General features: G+C 42.1%; 1 protein-coding gene across 1 annotated transcript in view; it reads left to right on the top strand.

The window, feature by feature from the left end:
• LOC149874307 (uncharacterized) overlaps positions 1–25030 on the top strand; it is a 65662-nt gene extending 40632 nt beyond the window's left edge. Inside the window, exons 2-5 of the mRNA XM_090059698.1 lie at positions 8591–8689; positions 11676–11729; positions 18244–18301; positions 20398–25030. Of these exons, the coding sequence (XP_089915824.1) occupies positions 8624–8689; positions 11676–11729; positions 18244–18301; positions 20398–20654 (435 nt within the window). The 5' untranslated portion in view covers positions 8591–8623 and the 3' untranslated portion in view covers positions 20655–25030. The remainder of the gene's footprint in view (positions 1–8590; positions 8690–11675; positions 11730–18243; positions 18302–20397) is intronic.
• Positions 25031–25566: the final 536 nt, after the last annotated feature.

Genomic DNA, 25566 nt, shown 5'->3' with positions numbered 1-25566 from the left:
AACTTCAAGAATTTCTCACAAAGAGTGGAATGTTTTGGATTATTTTTAAAGAACAAACAGAATTCTCCCTGTTCAAACTCTGTCTACAGGCTAAAAAGCACTTGCTGACAGATGATTTAAATCCTCTTTGAGGTGGCAAAATGGAACCCCAAGTACAGTACTTCCCCAGAATAATATCATTGAACAGTTCTAAGCCCTTTGTTATTTCTAAGCTTACTCTGAAAAGGGAAAAAAAAAAGTGAAGATGTGCATGTGATATAATGGGGATTGTTTCTTTGGTTGAGTTTTTTTTCTTTTTTCCCTACTCACTGATTTATACAAGAAAACTTGTGATGGTAGTTATGTGATGAGGAAGCCCCTCAATTGTAACTCTCTCTTCTTTTGAGTGAACAGATGTACCCTTTTTTTTTCAGTCCAGCAAGCTTTCAAGCTCTGATCTAAACTTCTGTTGTTTCCAGTGCCTTCATGGTAGTTTAAATGTTTTAGCCTCAGAAGATACAGAGTTCTGAGTTTCCAAAGTGCAAGGTGACCCAAGTATTACTAAAGGGAAACTGATAGAAAAATCATTGTTCTTTAAATAGAAACATTTAATTTCCAAATGTTCACAATACACATGAAAGGAAAAATAAATGTGTCCTCCAGATTCCTAAATATACAATTATTACATTATCAATTATCAAATGCAGCATATATTTAATTGGAGGCTTAGAACAATTTATAATCTGATCTTTTGGTATAACAAAGTGGACATTTAATCAGCAAATCCATAATGGACACACATACTGCAGCCTTACCTCACCTCTCCAAGGATAAAGTTTAATTCAATTATTGTGCTATGCAAGCTGACAGCAATCCTTGTACTTTCCAGAACAGGCCTAACTATGATAATTTGTAAGGCATATTCATATCTCTGCATTACTGAAATTATCTAGTTTTATTATCTTGCCACATTAGTTTGGAGTTATTTTATACACTAGAGAGGTGATTTTCTACCTTGCAATGTCATTGTAATGTTAATTTTATGTACCTTGACTCAGAGTAAGAAAAAGTATTTGGAAGGTTTTTGCTTAAACTGTGTTTTTACAGTAGATCCACCATTTAAGATATAGTCTTATAAATTAAAATAGTTAACTTGCAGTTTTACACCTGTAAGTTACTAACCAACAATATTCACTTTACACTGTTTTACTTTTATTGGCATTTTAACAAAAGGCAGCTATCCAAAGATAAAATTCTAAATAGGATTTCCAACCTGTCTATTTTTTGTATTATCCATTTAATGGTTTGTCTCAAAAAACACCAAAATGCCATGGCTTTAAAGTACAAGTAACATATGTCCTTCACAAGCATAACTTAGAAAACTGAATTTATTTAATTTGCATTGGATATTAGCTGGGAAGTAAGCTGTGATAGTGGCAATAATTGATTTATTACATTGTCATACAGTGCATAATAATACATATATTGAACTATACATTGTACCTTCCCTCAAAACATTTTAACGTGCTTTGTAAAATTAATTTACTGGAATTTAGTCCTTTCAGGTATACTAATGAGGTCTTTATTTTACATACGAAGAACCTGAGACACAAGGCAATTGTGGCTAAGTTCTCACGAGCGCTCCGGGCATGTCCAGATGAACACGCACATGCCTCTTGCAGCGTCTCAAAGCCTTTTGAGATGCTGCAAGAGGCACATATGGGAACAAAAAATGCAAATTTGCAGTGTGGGGGCAGAATTAGAACCGTGGCTATCCAGGGGTCAAAAAGTACTCTGGGCAAAAAAGTGGGGCTGAGCATGTTCCAGGACTGTGCCCAGAAGCAACCAGAGGCTCAGGTCCTACACAGAGATGCTCTGGTAGCCAGCCAGAGCATCTCTATGGTTGGGCTTCACCCCAGTGCTGAAGTATGCTGCCTGTCAGTGCAGGGCAGGCAGTGTGCCAGCCCCAGGGAGCTGGACCCAGGCTCTGTGCCAGTAAGTAGGGAGTGGGGGGGCTGGAGAAGAGGGGGCAGGACCATGTGGGGACCACCTCTGGCTCCACCCCCGGCCTGCACCCCAAGCACCTTGGATTGCTGCCTCACCGGGCCTTATCCCCCGCCTACGCCCGAGTCACCCCAATGGCTGCCCCACTCAGCCCCATCCTCCTCCAGCTCCCCCAGCCCCATCCCTTGCCTGCCTCCTGAGCCCCCACACCCCATTGCTGCCCAGCCCCGGCATCCCAGAAAAAAGAAGAAAAAAGCAAAAAGCCCCGTAATCACCAGCTGGAGCAGCTGCTGTTAGGGTCACTGGGGGCTTGTGGCAGAGACCCCCACACAGTGTGGGGCAGTGGGACCACAGCTGTGCCTGGTACCCACACTGCCACAGCCCCATCGCACAGGTGTGGCTGGGGATGGCAGGGTGCTGCACGCCTCTGTGTACTGTTGGGCAGTTAGGGCCTTTTGGGCTGAGCAGTGCAGGCTCTGGGTGCCAGCTGCAGTGGCCCCAGCTACCCAACAGCACACGGAGTCATACAGCACTCCGCTGACCCCAGCCACACCTGCGTGATGGGGCAGTGGCAGTGCAGGTGCCAGGTGGCCAGGGTTGGTCCTTCCCCCTGCTGCTCCATGCTGCACAGGGAGAGGGCCCAAGTGACCCCTATAACAGCTGCTACTGCTGGTGAATGCGGGGCTTTTTTTTTTTTTGTCAGGATTCTGGGGCTGGGCAGAGCAGCAATGGGAGGACTTGGGGGGGCAGGTGGGGAATGAGGTGGGGTGAGGCAGCAATCGGGGGTCTTGGGGACAGGTGGGGGATGGGACAAAGCAGCCATTGGAGGGTCTGGGGATGCAAGCAGGAGGTGTGGCTGGATGGGATAGCCATTAGAGGGCAGTTGCAGGAGCCACTGGGGATGGGGCCAGGTGGGGCAGCAATCCAGGGGGCTAGGGGAGCAAGGAGGGGTGGGGCATGTGGGCTCTTCAGGGTGGGTGGTACCCCTGTGGGGGCCATGTGGCCCCTTTGGGGGAGCTGTAGTCCCTGTTGGGAGGTTGTGGCCCCTGTGGAGGGGCTCTAGCCCTGTGGGGGGCAGTCCATGAGCTGTGTGGTAGAAACTGTGCCCTGTGGGGAGCAGGGGACCCACTCCTTCTGAGCAGCCCTCCCCCCACACCCACACACCTCATGGCCACCCACATTCCTCCACAGCCACCTACAACTCCACATCCCTCTTCCCACCCCCACTTCTTCAAACCCCTCATCCCCCCAGCACATATCCCACATGCCCAGTGCCAGACAGGATGAGACCTTCTGGCAGGAGCTGTGGCTGCAGGGGAAGCTGTCTCCACATCCTGATTAGTGAAGGGGTCAGGAGGAACTCTAACTGCTCTATGGTAAGAAAACCAAAGGCAAACAGCAAAACATATAGGTATTTAGAATTCACTTTACTATGATGATAGAGACACTGGCAGGCTTCCAAATTGCTTTAACATTGTAGAATATCAATAAAACATTGCCCAAGTGATCACTGTCTCTCTCTCTCTCTATATATAGTGGTCTTTTGTTTTAATTGTGGAGGAACATGGATTTCCAGGTATTTTTCAGTGACTTTGGGATTTTTTTTTTTATCAGGGATTTTTCAGTTTTCAAATAGGTAACACCTGAATTTCTGCCAGGGAGGCAAGTGGCAGGACCCAGGCAGAGGAGCTTGCTCAGGGCTGGCACCTTGGACCCAGCTGTAGGTGGCTGACCTCCCAGCCACTTGGGGCCAGGAGGACATGTTTTGACAGTTCAAAGCAGGCCACTACACTGGGAACATCTTCCAGGCAATAGCTGCCCAGATGGCTGGGCACACATGGCAGAAGTACTGCACAAAGGCCAGTTCTTCAGCCATGGCCCACTGGCAGCTGGCCCAGAGGGACAGACGCCTCTACTGTCTGTGCAGTCCCCATCTGGGTCTAGCAGGTGTGCAGCAGGTCACAGCCAGGCAGCAGCCCCCACTGCCAGAATGCTGCAGTGGGTAGAGGGTGAAGGAAACTCTCCGGGCTGCTTCAGCAGTCCAGCTGGCACAAGGGTTAGTGTCCCCCAGGTAAAGTGGAAAAGTGGACTGGTCTGGTGTTCTCCCACTGGTTCAGGTGGTAGAACGAGGAGCACTGTGATGCTGGATGAGGCACTGGCCCCATGACAAAGTCCTGTGGACCGGAGGACACGGAGGGGCATGGACCGCAACCATGCAAGACCTGGTCAACAAAGGCAAGGGCATTGAGAGATGGGGACAATTTTACCTCCTGGACCAGCAGGTTGCTTGTGTCATGGGTAGACCTATGTGTTGGGCCAGTGCAGCAGGGTTCACCCAATCCTGCCTATCATAGTCTAGGAGGTCTCCAATACGGGTAACACCAGCCAGGATCAACCTTGCAGAAGCTCCTGAGAGTGAGCAGCCCTGAACTACTTGCCAGGGCAGCTTTTTATACTGATAGGGCCAGGACAGGGTAACTTGTTACACTGCTGGGGCCAGCATAGGTGGATGTAGTTCCCCCTGGCTGCAGATCCTGGGAGGAGCCAGGAAGGGTTATTTTGCCCCAAGTAGCACAACTTGCACCACACCAAAGTGCATGTCCCTGGCACTCAAAAAGCCCCCCCTCAAATTTGCACTGCTTCTATTTGAGTTGCTGCAAATGCACATGCCTGCATGTGTGGATGCACCCTCAGTGTCAAAGCTGGATATATACAGACCTCTAGAATCCTAAGTCTTGTCAACATTACAAAGTTTGTAGAACTATGTCAAGTAGTGGTGGAAGAAAAAAAGTTGCACCAGTAGCTTTGCTGGCAAAACCACAAGTGATCATGCATTTCCACCAGCAGAATCTATCTTTGGCCAGTTGAGCTGCTACCAGTTAGGGAAAACATGATAGTCCTGCACTGGAAAAGTTCCTTCTACACTGGTAACAGCCCCTGTAGTGTAGACATAGCTTTAGTATTGAGCTTAGATGCATAATAAATTATTTTCAAATGGGCCCATATTTATGACAATCAAAACACCAACATTTTTATGTAACTTCTTGCTATTTGATTTCATTTAGAATTTTACTTGGTGGTTTTTTAGGCATAAATGGCATTTCCTAGTAATTGACATTCTAGCTTAGTAGGCATACACTGCAAGACCTGGAAAAAGAGCAAAGTGTTTCTTTGGGTCATGAGCAATTTACAGCAGAGTGATACAAAATGGTCATTTTGAAGCAGAATTAGTTTGTATCCCACCCATAACAGTTTTATAAGAGTCACCTATGCTGTAATATATCACACTGAGGGTATTCATTGCAGCTACTACTGTATTTGAATTTCAAAATTTACTGCAGTTCTGTGGTATGTGATTACTTATAAATTTATGCCATCTTATATGACCTTTTTCCAATTTCAGTGAGTGTAGGAAGTCCAGACTTTTCTGGGAGTTTTTCAGATACTGCTCTTATGATTTTAGACCAAACTGGGACAACATTGTTTTACAATTCTTAGTGGTTAGCAACTAAAGACTAGTGGAGAAATTAGAGGTAATGACAAGTTTAGAAATTATGACCTGTAATAGAAGGGTATAAGGGCTGAGTTTATTTAGACAAGTGAAAAGAAGGGAGGCAAGGGATTGTGATAATAGTCTTCAAATACTTAAAAGGAAGTTATAAAGAGGACAGTAATCTATTGCTTTCTATAGGACAAAAAGTTATATCATAATTTGGTGCAAGATATTAGGTTGGCTCTTAAAAAGAATTTTTAACTATAATGATAGGCTGCAATGGAAAAAGGCTACTTGGGAAAGTTGCAGAGTCCATCACTCTAGGTCTGAAAGAGCAAATTGGAAACAAAAAGTCAGTAAGGGATGTTCAGGATAAGACATGATCAGCTTCAGAGCAGTGGTATAAAATCACTCCATAGTTATATATTTCTATGATTCTGTGATTGTTGCTACTAATTTCTGGCTGCCCAATGTGACACATTTTGATCTGGTTTTCAAAACATGCTGTGCATCTGCCTTTGCATATCAGCTGCTACAGATGGTAAGTCAGGGTGGAAACCAGGAAATGGTGCCACCCAAGTTCACTTGTCACTTTTGAAAAATCTTTGTCTTATAATAACAGAGCCAAATTCAATCTTAATTTCATGCATGCAAACCCTCTGAAATAATGAAGCCACGCTGGTGGCATGGCAACATCTACTTTTTGGGATCTAACAATAGACACCTATTGGTATTCATTTCCAGGTTTGACCCACTTCACATTTGGCAAATCCATATATCATCTAAATTTAACATATAACACTAATATAACATATATATTATTTTAAATGCTAGGAAAAATCTATTTAAATGCACAAAATGCCCTTTTTAAAATTCAAACTACATTTGCCCGATGCAAAATTATGTGTTTCCTGGCAATTTGAACTATTTATAATAAGTGCTACATAACCTGTTTGGTGTTCTGCTGTACAGCTCAACTAGTAAAGTGAAAAACACTAACTAGCAATGCTAATACAATCCCAGGGTGATAACATCAAATTAATTCTAATGAGTGATTTAAATGTTAATTGACTAGTTTTATAACAGCAACAAATGGAAAGAGATATTACCTTCCCCGAACATTCCTCAAAAAATTAATGAGCCAACAAGAACCGTGTACAACAGGTAATCACTTGTTAATTGATCTGCTACCAATACTGTATGAAACATGGAGTAATACATCTTCTGCAAAGTCTTTCAAATGTGTTTGTTGGTTAAACTATATCTTGGGATAAGCTGCAAAGATGAGCACCCAAATATTTATTACAAGAACAGAGAGTGTTGACAGCTCATTAGTGAGATAAATATAGATTCTCTGTGAACCTAGAGATACCTACACACACTTCAAGATCTGTGAATATGACAAAGACCCCACAAGATATTCCCCCACAGTGCCTGCTGTGGAAAGCTTTGTTTTTACAAAGAGAAAAAACAATAAACAGTGTGGACTATAATTTCCTTCAACAAAAAAATCCCTGATGAAGACAGGCTGCAAAATCACACATTTGCAAAGGATAGCTGAAAGAAATATTTGCCCTCCTATTATTGTTTTCATTATTGTCTTAACATGATTAAAGGTCATTAAAATCCATTTTACACATAAACATGCCTAAAACTTACAATATCTCCCAGAGCTCAAACCTCCTGGACTTTTACGAAATGTCCAAGAGGTGTTTAAGAGCTATTCTGGGAACTGACATGCAAATGATCACACTGGATATTTACTTATCAACTTCCTGAACACTTTTAAAGCTTATTGCTTTTAGATTTGTCTACCTGTGCCGTGAGTTCCTTTTTGCCATGCAAATGAGATGCAGGGAAGGATCTTATGACTTTTAGTTTCTGTACTGAAGTTTAATTGAGTAGCCTTACAAAAATAACAGTTGGAACTTTTGTTCAAGAAGCACAAGCTGAATACACAAAAGACAGAACATATTAGGAGGCTTTAAAATTTGAAAGATGGTGAAGACCTAAGACAAAGAGCTGACCTGACTAAACAATTCAGGCTTTCTACACTGTTTAAACATACCAAACAAGAATGCATTAATCACCTAGAGAAGAGCTGAAGATGAAAGTATGATTAAACTCTGTCCAGAATTAATTGCTGCTGAGGAATTTGTTCCTATGGTATAAATTAGAGCAGTGAATGTTTTGAGCATTCAGCGAATTATGATATCTACATACACCCATATATACAGCATACAGGTGTTAGTTGTCTGAGCCATACTGGAATCCAGGTCGAGAAACAAAAAAACCCTGACTCTTAGCTGATGCAGAATATTAAAACAAAATTTAGCTATTATACAGGACAGCTGCCCACAACAAACAAAATATGGAAACTGCATTTCAATCAACCTTGATTTTTTTATATTTACAGGGAAAAGCAAAAAAAAAAAAAAGCAACATAGAAGTGATTGTGAGAGCAGGCACAAGTTCTGTTATGAGTTATGTCAGAGTAAATGCAGAAGGATGCATAATTTTGTTGAAGAATTGTTATATCACTAAATGGATCGTGGCATAAAAGACCTGGCTGGTTTACACGAGGCAGGCTATTGACACACAAATATTGTAGCCACTTTCATTGCCAAAAAGGATATGTAGCTAAGGAGTGGTAAAGGATGAATTCTGCTTATTTGAAGGAAATAAAAGATCTATTGGGACCAGGCAATGCTGATGAAAGTGCTACTATAAATGATAGACGGTGATATATCCACAAAGTTCAATATTAAGGAGTTTTCAATATTACTTTGTTTAGTAATATGCAGAACTGTTCACTTTTGGTCACAGGCTACAGTACAGAAGCAGTCTATTTGACCTTAGAGTGGTAATTATTGATTGTCCTTGCTTTTTGAAGTACAACACACTTTATCTTTAAAAAGCATGTGATTCAGAACATTTCAGCAGATGCTTAAGTCCTTATGAAGATAGCAGTGGTAGGGAACAGGCAGAAGTGGATACTGAAAGGGATTTCAGTGAGACTTAAACTTGTGCTCAAGCCTTCTTTAAAAAGGAACATTTTCTGAATCACAGCCTAGATCCTTGATCCTCATTAACTGAAACTGTTTTCCTTTCCAGTGACAATTGACTTGGTGCTAAAGCCCCACTGCAATGACACTGGTGAATGAACTATACACTTGCTATCCACAACTACTACTGCTTCAGTGGCTGCCTCAGGTTGTTTTTCAATTTTTCTTTCTTTTTTTCCCCTGTTTTATATTCCTTTAGTCTTTTTCCATTATGTTGAGTAATGTGTGGGCCAGGAGGATACGTGTGGTGTGATGAGACAGGTATTCTGTATTTGTAGTGCTTTATTAATACTTTATTTTGTTATATGATCTTTTTCTTCCGTTCACAGGCTCTTCCACAAAGTTAAAAAAAATTGCCTGCTGCTGTTAATGCTCAGTCGATCGCTTTGAAAGTAGGAGTAAAATCTATATATACTTTGACAATGCACATAATTTTGTTGGTGTGTGGATATACATATAGATTTTACTCTGCAATTTAAAGGAGTTGAGATTAACCGCAGCTAATCGCAGATAATTGGTACAATTAACTGTTTGGAATGATGTACTGTACATACACTAGTGAAAGATTTCTTACCCTTTTTTTTTAACCTTTCAAACTACAGAATAATTCTAATCAATTTATTGCAAAAAGAACAGCACAATTTTTCTTATTTTATAGAAAATACGGAAAGAAAAGTTGTCAATAGCACACACATCTGGGATTGAAATATCCTCCTCTTTATCTCCCTATAAGTAATACATTAGACCAATAATAAAAAGCAAACCTTAAAATCTTCTCAAAAGCATGCCAATGGGAAAAATAAACCCCTCTAAAGATGGAGCCCAAGATGCCGCTGAAACCTGAAGGAACACAAATAATCAGAACCTTGCAAACATATGTTGAACAAAATGGTATCATAATGTTTGAGGAGTAGGAAGCTGAGTGTGAAAGGATACTGGGGAAGACACACTTTTTAAAAACTCTTATTTCTTAGGCTTGTGGGATTCAGAGTGAACATGGCATGGATTGAGAGGGTAAAGAAGGCAGAGAGAAAAAATGTTAATTGCCAAATAAGATACTTCTCTTGAGCTCCAATAAAATTAGAAAAGAAACAAGGGACACTATTGATCGACTGTCTGTATTAGATTAATTGTGGATCATTTCATATCTTTAATATTCATGCACAGAAAAGGAAATCAACAAGAATTCTGCATCAAGTATCCCTTTGTAAATGAGATACATGCACTAAAACATTCATGCAAAAAAACCCAAACAAATCACACGTGGACATGGGTATACATTAAATGAGCCTAAAATTACATATCTAACAGCTTTGAGGGACAGTGAACACATTTTATAAATTAAATGTCAAAGAAAAATTTAACAGTATAGCCTTTCTTCTTGTTGTTTTTTTGCCTTTTTTCTCCTTTGTATTATAACACTAACTTTTAGAATTGCCACTGTGCTGTGTATAGGGTTACAAATACACTATGGCAAAATATATAACCCATGGGGATATATTTTACCATAGTGTATTTGTAACGCTATACACAGCACAATGGCAATTCCAAAAGTTAGTTGACATTCTCTGTGCTGTGGGTGGGGGTACTTCATTTCACAGCATTCAGTGCTTACTGCAACAATTCCCAAGCATCACAGAACCATATCACATAGTTTCACATTAGAAAAAGCAGTTTAAATTATTGATTTTCATTTTATTTTGTATACGGGAAAAAACCCACAAAGCATATCTGAGGGAACATTGTCTAGCAATTAGGAAGCATAGGCCTAAATGTCAGAACATTTGAATTGTGTTTAGCGATTCTGCCAGGGATCTGTTTTGTGATGTCAGGCACAGTCTCTGCGCAGCAATTTGTCCCAAGTGTAGAACCAGCTTACACTCCCTTATCCACTGCTCTGCAATCCTACTGTTACATGATACATAAGTTGAGTGTAGATGGGTTACAGAACAGTGCTACACAGGTGCTTTGGTTCCTCTTCCTCAGAACTGTCACACTTCACAGCTAAGGCTCAATTGGTGTTGCTGGGTTCATTAGGCTCAGTTACTCCCACTGCAGGGCAATAGCAGGAAGAGAGGCAACAGAATAATGAAACCAGGTATATTCATATGACTGGAGCTGAGTACTTTCTCTCTAATGTGGCATAGTAAGTTACACCACCACAGCACTATGGAGGCTCTGTTCCCCAAATGCCATAGCACTAATGAAGTCAAAGCATATGAAACTCATGGTACTGTTCACATATGGGACCGACCAAAACTCATGCTCAGAATCTTGGTACAAAAGTGCACAAGTAGTCACAGATCTGTGCATAATTTTGGTAGCCAGAACTATGCAAACACACTGCCTAAAGCACATCATTTGTGAATGTGGCAAAATAAGCTTTCGTTCTGATTCCATTCTACAACACTAGCCTTATTTTTCTAGTATATCAGGAAAGGTCTAATTCAGATGACCAAGGAAATACACACTTTAAAACAAGGCAGGAGCAACATTTCTGGCACGTGTGCCAAACCTTAGCCTTGCACTCTCCCTGTGTACACCTTCCCCTACTGATCTGCTGCTCCATTTTCTTCCTGCCTTATCTGCTACTGTGCTACCTGTTCTCTCACTGATCTTCTGCAGGCCACAGACAGAGGCTGCCCATGAAACTTGTGGCATATGTGCACAGGTTGACCACCCCCACCTGAAAATATTCTAAGAATGGCAGTCTAGTGTCTCATACTGCTATACTGCTTCCAAAGACTATTAAAGGTATGGTGATGTAATCACACCTTTTCTCTTATTACAGCTACACTCCCCCATCTCTATAGAGAAATAGTAACAGCTATACAGTGATTAAACTTGTGGCCATGTGGGGGTGAATAACAAAAACTCTCTTCCTGGGGCTTGCCTGCCATGCCTTGAAGTGATGGAAAAATAAGACATTAACTCCCCAGTGAGAGAGGGTGTAGTAAATCACCCTAGAAGCAGGATAAAAGTAAATTCATGTATTAGTGAACTCCCCATGGGTTGTGTATAGCCCCAGCTGTTCTCACAGGGTGTGGTCTTCCTTCGCCCTGCACTGCCGTGCAACCCACTCCCCTAAGCCTGTCAGCTTGCCTCCAGTCTCACTGTCTTTCCTTCCTTCACAGGTATCAGCAGATTCTTCCTCCATGGGACCTTCTCTCTGCCTGAGGATCAATCTGGTAAGTATCTCCTCTCTCTCTCATCTCTTTGCTTTGCTGGTCACCATGGTTACCTTCACCCAGTCAGCCTATCTTGTTAGTGATTTGTTCTAGTGCTGGGTTTGCCAGTCCTGGCTTTTCCCACTGACTCTCTTCATGCCATGCCCCAGGTCACGAAGAAAATCCCCCTGCTGTGGACTTTAATAGCCTCTGGCTCTTAATCAGGCAACATTCACCCCAGGTGTGATCCCTCTCCCCAACTTTGTCTAGTAAGTAATTATCCCTGCCCTGTTCCTGACCCGATGCTCCCCCACACTCACAACTTTGTAGCACCAAAGGAAGAAGGTTGTTCCTTGCCCTGTTACAAAACTAAATGGCAAATACTTCCAGAAAAAAATACAATGCATGAGCAACCCACAGTTTCTCTTGCACAGGCAGTGCTTCAGTTCCTTTTGTTCACTAATTGTAATTATTCAATGCATCTTCAGGAATTCACAAATACTTAAGGTCAAAATTCTGTGAATAAATAGTTCAACAAGCTCTGACTATACAACTTCCATCATAAACAATCATTTCTCAGGAAGCATAGGGGTTATTGCCTGTAATACGAAGATCATGTTTGTCTTTTACTGAAAAAATAGGGTTAGACCACCTGCATAATAGAGTCTGTTCCAGTTTGGCAATTTCTATGATCTTTTCTTGATAGTAGACCAGATGTCTGTTGTTTTGTTGGGAATTAGCTCAGTAATTGTTTAAAAAAAGACTTAGTAGACCAAAGCCACATATGTGACACAGGTACATTTCATCAGCTCTGCTGTTAGTTTCTTCAATTGATGACTAAGATTTTGGATGTTCACCCATTTAAAATTAAAGACTGCATGCCCACTCTATTAAAGAAGTGGGAAAGAAAGGGGGAATTGTGATCACCAAAGCATTATAGAAGGACAATCTACATTCATATCTAAAGATTCTTAACAGAACATAGACATGAATATCTAATACGGTGTAGGATATTAAAAGCAGACTGAAGTGGGTGAACTTTATACATAAAGATAGATTAGCAAATGGGAAAAATGAAAATTAGCTGCAGATAGTAATTTGTGCCCTGAAACTATAAGACGGTAGGTGATTCCTAATTATTCTTTTTATTTATGAATATGTGAGCTAAGCGAGCTTTGTACTGTGCAGGAGGCATTCTGATCTTTGTGACATCTGGCCTTTGGCAACATTTTTTTTTACCCAGTGACTTAGCAAACGTAAGGGTTAGGTAGTGAGTAGAGCTAGAGAAAGTTGAAGGGAAGAGGTGAAATTGATATTCAAATTCATATGGATGTATTCAGGTGTTCTAAATGGATATATGAACTGAAAACTTAGTATAAAGCAGGAATAATTTAGCATTTTTAAATAGGTCTTTTCCTCCCTTAAAGACTTTTCTGAATTTTTGTAAAAACAAGTGTGTGTGTGGGTGCCTGCTGGAACAGAACACACAAAAGAGTGCGCATTCACAAAACATGCAGCACATAGCCCCTGTGCTCCCAGTGATACACTCTGGAGGGCAAAAGGGCCATTAAATAATAAATTAAGTGGGGCATTCAATGTCATCTATATTTTCTTTAAAGATGGGGATACAATTTCATGGAGGGAAGGGAGAGATGCAGGTGCCAGATTCTAATAAAGGAGTAGGGCTACCTGTAAAGCAAAAGAAAAAAAAAAAGAAGGGGAAGAGTGATTCCCAAGCTGAACAATTCCACTCACATCAGATGCTGGTGGTTCTGTACCTACTGAGAGAAAGCCCTTAAAGATTTCAGCAAAGTACCTTCTACTCCCACCTCATGTTTCCTAGATATGCCTATATTTCTCCACTCACTGAAGTAAAACAGGTTGAGCAGAAGGAAATACGAAGAGCTATGCCCAGGAGGGGAACTGTCACTTAGCTGTCAGCAGAATAAAAGGATTTTTTTTCTTAAGTTTTCTCTTTAACTACTAGTCAGCATCTCAATCTTTCCTGGTTAATGACAGGCCCAGTGAAGTCACTAATTCATTGTCCCTGGCTTTCTGCGCTCATTTGCAGATAAAGTAAACTACAAGGTCACAGAATCACCATCTCTAACATGCTGGCATAGGTCCATTTATAAGACTCTGTGAGCTTACTAGTGCAACACATCTAATTGTTGGCTTGACATCAAAGGGCAGATCCACATGATTTCACTGTTCCGCTATATATCGGACTGAAACAAAAGCAAGGTGATTACCATATATGTTTACACGTAAATTAGGACCTAAAAGGGTGAGCTTACAGGTTATAGGAGGATAGGGTAGAGAGTGACTTATAGCTTGGAAACAGAGAAACCAGCATGGGCTATGGCTTCCCCCTCCACTCCAGCAACAGCAAAAGCTGGTACCACAGGTGGGAGGGGAGAAATACGTTTGAAGCGAATGGGGATGGGGGGCTAGGGGCAGCAAGGATGGGGGAGCAGTCGTGGACTGGGATGCTGCAGGCCTGCTCCAAGGAGACCCCCATGTAGTCTGGCTGGCATGGGGGAGGAGAGACAAAGATAGGGCACAGGGATGAGAACCAGCACATTTGCTGCATGGGTTGGGTAATGGAGGTATTGATAGAGCCATTTTAAATAGAGTTCATTTTCAAATGAATAGCATGGGAGAGGAGAAACTAAGGCATGGTGCCATGGCCAGCAGCAGTGGGGAGAGGTATGGTAGGTGGAAGAAGAGATGGCTGCCCAGTGCTAAAAGCAAACTGCCCATGCTCATTAGCAATTAATTGGTATTCTCCCACCTACCTTGCACCAACAGCCAGCCAGCTGAGCATACAGGGAATTCAAATGCCTTCCATGGCCAGGCATAGCCCAGCACAGCATAGGATCTGACTGCTGGGATTGGATAGGACTGTGGGATTGGATTGTGGAGATTGTAATTGCCAGTGCTAAGGGACTTCTTGCCCTTGAGGATGAGAACATTGCTGTGGGCATTGTGCTGATCCTGATGCATGAGGCAGAAGAGAATGATATCGAGGCTGTGGTGGTTCAGGTATTGACTGCCACTTTGCGGCTAATGCTCAGAACCTGGGACAATGATCAGTGGGGGCAGAACTTTAGGGTGTCCTCTTGCACATTCATAGACATTCGCACTCAGTTGGCCTACTTGCTTCAGTGCCACGACTTCAGCATTGGGCTCCAACGTCCCCTATCCATTGAGATACACATGGCCATGATGAACTAGAAGATGGCAAACCCTAACAACCTCTGCTGTGTGGCCAACCAGTGTGGTGTGGGATTGACAATAGCAACCATGTCAATGCACAAGGGGTATGCAGACATTTTGGAAGAGCTGCGGCCTTGGCTCCTCTAGTTCAGGGACCTGCAGGAGGTAATTTCTGGGTTTGAGGTATTGGGTTTCCTGAACTTCACAGGAGCCACTGATGAGACCCACATACCTGCCTTTTCTTTGACCTGTCTTGGATACAGCATTAAGTGTACTTTCAACCCTAAATAAATGAATGCATCAGTGAAATGACCTGCCCGCTAGGGGTGCACTGATAGAGTTTTTTGGACTGATACCAATGGCTGATTTTTAATGAGGCATATAGGCTGATACCAATCCAATTACCAATATGCAGCCCTGCAGCATGGAGAGCACCATCCAGCTGGTAAGTCTGTTGTGATGGGAGGGGTGGGGGGGAGGAGGGAGTGTGGGGAGGCAGATCGAGGTCCCTGTGGTAAAGGAGGGAGTGGGAGTGGGGATGGGGATGAGGCAGGGTCTGCTCAGCTGCGGTGAGGCATGGGACAGAGCACATCTGGGAGGTGTGTGTGTGGGGGTTGGTGTGATGCAAGCACCCAGGGAAGGCATGGGGGCATGTGCACCTGGATTTGTGTGAGGGTGGACTGGTGCTACAGGCTGGGGGTAGGGGCTCTTCCTGGAAGGGGCTGAGCTGGGCTGCACTTGGGTCGGGTGGCAGCAGCACTGGGAGAGGAGCTATGCTGGGACTGCACCCCAAAATTTGCCACAGATGAGTTGCTCGTGGCTCTGTCTTGTGCCCTGGCCCACCCCAGCTTGGCAGTAACTGCCACTGCCCCAGTGGCATGGCGCCTTACTCCCTCCCTCACCACAGGGGCCTCGATCTGCACCCCTCACCCCCTAACATGCTCCTTTCCTCTTGCTCCCCCTTCCACCACAACAGACTTACCAGCCAGACCTGGCTGCTCTCCACACTGCGGGGTTGTGCTCCTGGCCACCTATGTGCTGTGCTGTGGCTGTGCACAAGCACCAGGCATCTATCACCTACATCAGCCAAAAAAAGCCAATTGCTAAGACTATCAATTTTCCTTATATTGGCGCTGATCCAGTATGGGACCAAAGTATCCGTGCACCTTTACTGCCTACCAATTTATAATGCTTGTGGGACTAACCACTTAGGTCTAAATTCTCTTGGTTTGCACCTGGGTATCTGTTTCTTTTGTAGAAATGACTATTATGCAGTAACAGCCAAAGGAAGAGCAGACTGAACTATATTAACAGTGAAAAGTCACACAAAAGTAAAAGAAAGAGTGCTGACCTCAAGCACTGCTACCTTCTTTTAACTAGTCAGTGTTGGCATCTCTTTAGAAAATTACTGTTTTCACATAATGAATGGAGGGCTTGGTTGGGTTTTTTTTTGGGGGGGGGTGTTAATTTGTGCAGTAAGTCAATATAAATACCATATACATTACAATGCAAGCAGGCCAGATTCTCTTTCTTTATAGAAATGTCTCCTAAATGAGTGCAAGTAGCAATACTGCAAAACAAAATAATTTTGTGGTTGAATGGCAGAATCTCAGATGTTCCTTTCTACTTCCTTTTCATTCCCCCTAAATGACTGTTATTTTTTCAAAATGGTTCTGATTTTTGGTGGTGGTACCTTTTATTGGGCTGACAGAGGGGCAGCCAAGCTTTTGAGTACCACTGTACCCTTCTCCCCAGGTCTCAGAGAGAGAAAAAAGCATACACAGCACAGCTAAAGAGCAGAGAAAACAAAGTCTTTTGTAAAACTCCAGATGTAAATAAAAATAGAATATAAGAGACAGTATAGTTAACAGATAAGATAAATGCAACAGAATGGGAAAAATGGAAGAACAAGACCATTGCTCCAACACTGCCCCACCGCTACCACATGCAGGTTTTCTAACTGCTATTTAGGTATGCACAATATTGTGGAACATGCCATTTTCACATCCAGCTCCTGCATCCAGTTTTTCTCTGTAATTTCAGTCATGGAGGATTTGCAAAGTAAGCTCTTTATTGATTTTCATAGGTGTGCTTCATAAACTAGAAACAAGGCTCCTGCCTACAGGGAGATGAGAGTTGACTTCCTCTAAGCCTGAGCATGGAATTGAACCTGTCTTCCATTTCCTGAGTGCATTCTCTAAATCTCTAAACACTAGGCTAATATACAAAAGGTGGAAATCTCCATCCCTTTTGGCTGTGTTCTATAATTAAATATTACATTTTCTAAAAGACACAAACTTGCTGATATGTGTTAAGCATGCTCAGGGGAATTTAGGTACCATTCCACCTAGTTTCCAGATCCCGATAAGGATTAGACAGGTGCTATGTGCCTTGCAAGGCAGGCCAGGACTTGGGTCTAGCCTCCAGGTATTATGGACATATTTTTAACCTGCAAAGGAAAATATTACTACCATACTTTAACTCCATACACCATTTCCCACTAAGCAGCTATAGCTGAAATACACACAGCAACCTTCCATGCACAGTATATTCTTTCAGCTCACCATACTATCTCTGCCCAGAAATAATGGGCATGTCTGAAATCTGTCCTCATGTATTTTGTCATAAACACCCTTAACTTTTCAAGTGGTTTAATCCTTGTAAACAACTTGGGTGTTTCTCTAAATAGTTACATATGGGAATAAAATCTGTGCCTACCTAAACAAAAATACATGGTTGGAATTAGGGATGCTACATATGAATCAGCTCCAAAAATAACTATTAGAGAAAAGTATAGGAGCAACTTAATATAATGGCTTAGAATCAAAGGTCCTTCTTACTGGTAATTAGGATATAAAACACCTACAGTCAAAAATCTGTCTTGCAGTGAGAATCAGCTATACACACTGAAGTCAGTAATAAGGCACATATGAAGAAAAACTATGAATTTTAGACCAGTGTGACATTAAGGTTCCATGGAAAAGCTTAAATAAAAGAGATTTATGCAGCAACTGGGAAATCAGATTCTTTCCCCCAGTTCAGAAGTAGGCGTAACTGTCCACCCCAGTGAACGAGGGTTCTGTACAAGTGTTCACTCAAATGCTTGAACCCCAATCTATTAACACTTTGACCTTGTCTGATACAGCGGAGATTTCCACTGCATTGGCTCTTTTTTAAACAATTGAATCACTGTGAACACTTTTTCACAGAGGATTTCAACCAGTGGAATTATGATGTTGAAAGTTTGAAATGTGTGCATACTCTTGCTCCTGGTGCCTGTCTCTGGAACTCATATTTTTCATTCTGTCTTTCCCAGTGCAATGAAGTGCACCCACTGAAACTGGTGCCGGTTCAGGAGAGCAAGGAAATTAGAGGTGACTTACGTGTTTACATCCTGACTATATAGGGTAGAGTAACTGTAACCGATTTTAAATAGGTATCATTTTCTTGATATACTATGCTTTACTATGTCGGACCTGCTATAATTTTAAGTTTCTTCATTTCCTATTAATTTTTCAAAGAAGGTGGAGTGCCTTGGATAAGGAGACTACTCCAGTTTTAGGCAGTGTATGTACCTGATTAATATTATGTCCTGCATTAGCTAAAGATGTTATCTTCCATTGTGAGTGCAAGCCTCTTTATTCGTAAGTTGTGACTCAAGTACCATACAATTTAATTTTGCAAATCAATTTGTGATTTCTGAAAAATTTTTGTAAACCCTTTCTGCATAAACATGGGTTTTCATTTCCTTGCAAGTAACTGAAAATTAACCCTTCAAAATGAAGGAAAAAAAAAAAGTCAAATGAGCTGCCTTCTTTTTTAGAAGTGTGTAAAAAGCGAAGCAAGTTGTGAAAATAAATTGCAACAGAGAAAAAAGCAGAAGCAGCTTCAATGGTGTCCTCTTCATTTTTATTTCCCCTCTGATTCCATGTATATGTTGTTTACAGATGCATGGTAGTTGAGTGAATAGGCATCTTCTTCTGTGCACCCACCCTAGTATAGTATAAACATTCAGAATTGCTGCTCTCCCAGGAGAAGTCACAAATGTATAGATGTTCAGGCTTTTTCTCCCAGAGTAAAAATGCCTACTCCATCAGAAAAATAACCTGGAAGCCTGGGAGGGTTAAATCATGTGCTGGAGTGTTTCTCTTGGGACAGTGAATGTCTGTACATGCCGTGGCTTCTCGCAGAAAAGAACATAGTCCTTTAACATCCTCTTCCTACCCTTACCCCTCTACCCAGGGAGACAGCATCTTGCTTGCTACACTCTGCTGCTCTAGAGCATGCCCCTTCATACTCTGTATATTGTACTGCAGGGAAATACAGGTTACCATGGGCAATCTGGGACAGCCAATCAGGGCTCCTCTGTTGCCATATGTCACTACTGTGCACTGCTGCAATGTGTCACCATACAGACTAAGAAAGCTTGCAGAGCACATTATGATAATTGCACGGGTGCTCCGCCCCCCCCGTTGTATGCCGTCAGCACTGTCTCTGCTCTTTAGGGCCTCAGTATTTTAATTTGCACACGTGGCTCTTGGTAAATGTATACATGTGGCTCTAAGTAAATTTCTATCAGGAGAACAAACTTGGGAGAATTCTACCAGATTATTTGAATGTGTGTATGCAGGCCCATTCCCTGGGATTGTCTATCAATTAATAAACACTATTTCCAATTCTGGAAGAGGCTGAAGGATGTGAAAGTCCCTTGGAGAGGCTGAAAGAGCAGACACTTGTCGAGGGGATCATGTTTGTACTTGCACAAGAAATGGATAATGTATATGCTGCAACCTATTCAGGATCATGGTAAATAAATGTTATGCAAGTTCCCAGTCCCATTCCTCTTTACAGAACTTCTCAAAGAGTCTCTTGTCCCACAAATCTTAGATCTGTTGTGTCTCCTCAGTACCTTAATATGTGTGTTAATGTCATCCATGACACACTTATTTCCCTCTCAGCTGCTGTCTCTGTAATCAAGCTTCAGGGTAAGACAGTTATCTTTTCTAACCCCTTTTAAACAAATTTGGGGGGGGGGGAACCCTACCTAATTTTCACATGAAAACATTGACAGTTTGCAACTATTGGCAGTTGTGTTGTGTTTCTGTTTCAGAGATGATCCAAGCAGGGTGTGGAGGCCAAGGCAAATCAGCCTGTGCAGGGCCCTGCCCCGAGATGCAAGCAAGCCAGCAGCAGACTGGGGGGGAGGGGGGTCTGAGCGACTGGACGTGTAGCTAGTGGCAGAATGGAGTCACTGGAAATGCTCTGCGGGACCCCCCAAAGTGCAGGGTCAGGGGCAGTTGCCCCGATTCCCCCTCACCTGGGACAGCCCTGCTTTATCTCATTGTAAGATCAGCTACTCAAAGTGCACTAGATGAAGACTACATATGGACAATTTAGCAAGGAACAGCCATAGACATCAGGATATAGTTACTCTACAGCGGTTTTTTTTTTGTTTTTAATACATGTGAAGAGGAAAAAGAAACTCTGAAGATACTTACCAAGAGCTGGCAGGAGCTGATGATGGAGAGAGGAGTTCCCCAGGAGCCATGGTTCTGGGACAGCTGCTTCATGAAGCTAGAGCAGCTCTGGGGAAAAGACAACAAAAGTGGAGACCCAGAAGTGAAGGAGAGGGAAGGATGTGCGGAGCTGTTGGCAGAGTTCTGGAGTCCTGAGATCCAAGAAAACAGGCAGGATGGCCACAGTGGTGGCAAGTTAGTGGCCAACTAGCTGGGGAGCTCAAAAGAGCTCAGCTGAGCTGGGAGATACTGGCGGAAGAGGCATCACTGAACTGAGCAGTGTAAGCAGCAGGGAAACTGCTGAGAAGAACGGGGCTTGCCATAAGGAGAATGGCTAAGCCTCAGTATAAGGTCCAGACTTTGAGTTATTTTCTTTTTCCACCTTTTATTTTGATTTGCCATGCCTCTGCAGGCTGGTGTGTTATTTGGTCAGGAAACTAGAAAGGCCCTGACACACTTAGAAAGGAAATTTTACCCAGACTTTGTGATATACCCTGGGAATAGGGGCAGACCTAGGGTACCAGCCTGGATGGGCTTATTTTCTATTTTGTTATGCTATTTTCCTTTGAGTACTGGTACTAATAGAGGGATTAACTTTCTCTCTTGAGATATAATGTTGGACTTACCTGAAATATAAGAAGAATTCTTATATTTCACTCTAATTCCAATTTGTCAAGATGGTTGTTGAGATGTGTGAGTCCCTGAAGTAGAAAAGAAAAAAGTCACCAGTTAAGACTGACACAAATGACTAGTGGCATAATACCTTGGTGGCACTAGGCCAGGGTGCAGGGGAGACCAGAGCCCGAGAAGAGACCTATCTCAAGATAACGTTGTCCAGTGATGGGTATCATTACTACCTCCTGATTGCGATCATCTTTAAACATCAAGATGTAGCAGCCAAGAGTTGGGACCACCACTACAATATACAGGCAAGTGATCACAATTCTAACAGATAAGATAGGGAAAGTACTCTGTTGAAGTTCACTTGATTTTAGTTGAGCCTAGATCCCACAATACATTTATTTTAATTTCAGTAAAATTGCTCGTCAATGCCACAAGCTCAGGTAAAGTGTTTCTAAAGAGCTTCTGTTACTAACATCAAGTCCTATTTCTTTCCAGGTTGGAAGGCCCTTTAAAGATAAATATTTCACATTTCTCAATGGATGAGAGGTTATCTTTCAGTGGAGAGGTTCCCTCAGTGAATGCAAAGATATTTCTTATGAGCTTGGTGATAACACAGCGTATCACTGAATGAAGCACTCTCTTCAGTTATAAATGTGGACTTGCAGAGTTTGCCAGATCATCTAACTTGTCAGCCTCACTAAATTTCCAGCTATAATGACAAGTTTGCAAGCATCACCTACCAGGAATGGAAAAAAAAGTAAGGAAGAACACTGATAAAACACTGACTTAAGTGGCTGGTGACTAATAGCCAAGTATTGGCTCTCTCTTACCATCTCAAAAGTACCATTAGTTCCCTGGATGTAAAAGAGCACAAAAAAGCATATTTTGTGAAATTGCCTTATGGGAACATTTTCAATTTGCAGGGGCTTTAAAGATTTAATAATAGGTCTTGCATTTAAAAAGAAATTGACCAGCGGCACCCATTCCACCATTGCATAATATCTTAAATTGGAAGGAAACACCAACGTTCTGAACTAATGCCCACAAAAAGGCAAAGTAATTCAGTGGTAATATTAAAACTTCATTATTAACTACTCTTCTAGAACTGCAATTCATAGTGAATGCTTTTGAAATCAAGGTATAAATAATAAACAGTACATCAATGTAACCTATTTACAAAAAGTTAAAATTTTTGAAAGAACTATGAAACAGCTACTGCTTCGATTGTACACTAAAAGTTTAGAGCCATCGAAAAACACATTCAAAAGGCTAGAAGGGCCTCTTGAGTCATCTAGTTTGACTCCACAGCACAAATTCATAATTCTTAAATCACCCCAGACAGATTCCTTTCCAGCCTCCTCTTGAAAATTACTCGATTTACCCAAATCCAAGATAACTTTGAATTTAAGATGATCTCAACTCTATACATGGAAAATGTATACATTTGTTAGATTTTTCTATTTATAGAATCTAATTATTGGTGGGTCTTCTTAAATTTGTCCTCCCTCCCACTGCAGCAGGGCAAGCAGCAGTAGGGGAGTCAAGTGGCCTGACCCCTACCCTTTACCCCCTGCTGTCTGTTCTCTTCCCCGCTGCCTGCCCCCTCCCCCCACCAGGACTCTGGAGCCTACCGTTTTTCACTGCTTGCACCCCTGCCCATGGTAAAGTGCACCCTGGCATTTGTCCTTCCTGACTTGTGCCGACTCCCGCATGCTCTTTCTGCTGCCTGACCCCTGCCACCTCTGTCCCTTACCTTTCCTTCTGCCACTGCTTCTGCTTCTCCCCTGCCCCTCCATGCTACTGCTTATGTCCAGAGACGGAGGCACAAGCACAGGCACCACTGGCTATGACTTCATCTCTAACCCCAACCATGAGCTTGGGTTGGGGCCAGAGTCAGAGCTGCAGTAACCACTTTGATGCATGTGCTTTTGATGCAGTTTAACCTTATTGCCTTGTATCCTGTCCTCTGCAGCAAGAGGGGAGGGCTTCAGGGAAGAGGTTAAAGGAATAAGAAAGTTACCACTGGAAATTCATTTTAAAGCTTATGTCCTTAACGAACACCAGTTACATCCCACTGAATCTCCTGTACAGCAATACCAAACATGGTAAGCTTACTTACCCAGTCTGAATCTAGGGTTCTTGTTTTTCTCTCTTCAGAACTGGTTTCACCTCATGAGAAGCTTCATGAAGACTTCTTTGAGCCCATCTGTTGTAAATACTTATTCAGCAAGTTGTTTCTGCTTGACCATAGATTTTTGCAGATTGCCCTTTGTCATATCCTATAACCCCTCCTTGAGAGCCTCTTTTCGTCTTTATAGGCCAGGTTTACTTCTAGAAAAAGGGTACCGTGGAAGATAGTGGTCTAACTGCTCAAGAAAAGTATCTCTGTGAGCTTTATAGCACATGGATATTTATAGCAGGCACATTGCTGGAACTTTAGTTAACTTGCAGCACCATTTGTTTGAAGATGTGGCCCTTAATATAAGATACTGGCTTGAACCAGCTCCCAGTATCATAGTGAAGTCTGGTGGATGTCCAACAGAAACACATCCTCCAAATGGCATTGTAACAGTGTATCTTCCTTATGCTATAGTTTAATTCATGTTCCTGAGAATATTCACTCCATGGTATTTTTCTGGCTGGCTGGCTACAGATCAGAAGAACACCTTGGGCTTGGCAGCATAGAAGTCACCCACGTCTTGGCAGTTTGTAATGGTCTGTGAGTAAAACAAAAGTTTAAACAGATGAAACCAGATAATATGAAGTACTTTATTGGTCCTGGGTACAGAGGAAAGGGAAGCATGCAGAAGGGCTAGAGCAATAGCCATTCCCTGGCAGTCTGGCCTGAGGGCCAGATACTTGGCACAGAGTTTGTATGGGGGCCTGATCCAGTGTATGGGGCCATGTCATCTGGTCTGTGGGGTTCCTTAAGAGGTCCAAAATTTAGCAGTAGGATGAGCAGTATTAAGCAGCGATTAGTTGGGAGCTGCCACTTCTTGTTTTGCTACTAAATTTCTGGCCCTGGAACCTTACAGGTAAGATCACGTGGCTACATCTTGATCACACTTGGGTTGAAAGACACAGATATGGAGAATTCTGGGGAATCAGTAGAAGATGGCCTGTAAGTAAGAACCATATTACTTATGGATATGCTATATCAACACTGAAAAGCATACGAGTAAAGGTCCAGGTTGCTAGTTCAGGTGTAAGCTGCCAACTAAAGTAGGGATTGCAAAAGATCTTCAGCTTCATCTTTAGGCACGAGTAAAGGACTTTAAGTGTGCATAATAGGGAGAAATGTGCATATTTGCTAGCCTGAATACACAGATAGCTTATAATGTAGCCATACCCTGTGTCGCATTTTTGGTAGAGTATTTGCCAAGTGCTAGAGAATGGTGAAAGTAAATAGTGCATGTATTAATCTGACTTGACACCCCCACATATCCTATGTATAGAATTTCCTGATGAGCAAAGCATGATCCACAGGGGCTGAAAGAATAGGTGGAATAGTGGTAGAGATAGAGTGAGGCATGCATATATATCTGCATCAGATTCAGGCAAATCAAAGCTTCTTATTACCCTGTATCTGCCTACTCCGAAAAGCAATACGTTTCCCTATATTTTGTGCAGAACTATTTGGTGCAGAATAATAATATGAATTACTGAGTCTTCTTGCTATCTGGTTGCTTGATACAGATTTTACAGAGGATGAAGCTGAAGATCTCACTGGGGAGAGATTGCTTCAGTGTTTCTGAATAGTAAAATATTTGAAAGTCAGGAACTGCATGAGAAAAAGATATATGCGCTTTCTGCAGGTCTTTCTTTTCTGTGGTTACCATTAGCACAGATCCTCTGTGTAGAACATACTGAATTAGAATGATGAATGTTCACTTATTAAGAAAGCTGTGGAATTTTATTATTACAACAGCATATGCATGCCACTGCAAGTAAGTATGTATGTGTCAGGACTTTCTTGTTAATCATTATTTTCATGAATTTAAATTTCAGAAATGCATAAAATTGCTTGTGAATAAATGTTACATTAAAAACTGTTCAGGAAATATTTGTGTTAATATGATCAAGACACATAAGGTATTTCTGCTCTTATTCATAACTAAACAATCAGAGAAAAGGGGTCAGAAGGCTTCCTTCTGCACATTACAATTATATATATTATTATTAACCTCTTCAGCCCTTTGGAGGAAATGCTCAGAGCACCGATCGATTATATTAAGGGCCACATCTTCAAGAAATGCTCCCTATTTTGAGGTACAAACACTGTGCGTAGAGTTTTATCACGAATCCAAATCCCATGTTGAATGGGCAGATTCAGGAATGTAGATGTTTAAACTGTTCAAAACTGCAAGTGTGAAATCCAATCCATGATTAATTGCACTTTAAATTTTACATATGCAAAATGGAGATGTAAAGACTCCAACTTAAGTCTGAGTTAAGAGCAAAAGTTTTAGGCAATATAAAACAGAGCATGACACTTGACA

The sequence above is a fragment of the Crocodylus siamensis genome, chromosome 1 (assembly GCF_052110815.1).
Source record: "Crocodylus siamensis isolate JL-2025a chromosome 1, ASM5211081v1, whole genome shotgun sequence".
NCBI lineage: Eukaryota > Metazoa > Chordata > Crocodylia > Crocodylidae > Crocodylus > Crocodylus siamensis.
The sequence above is the reverse complement of the archived record's forward strand: the minus strand, read 5'-3'. Positions and strand labels throughout refer to the sequence as shown.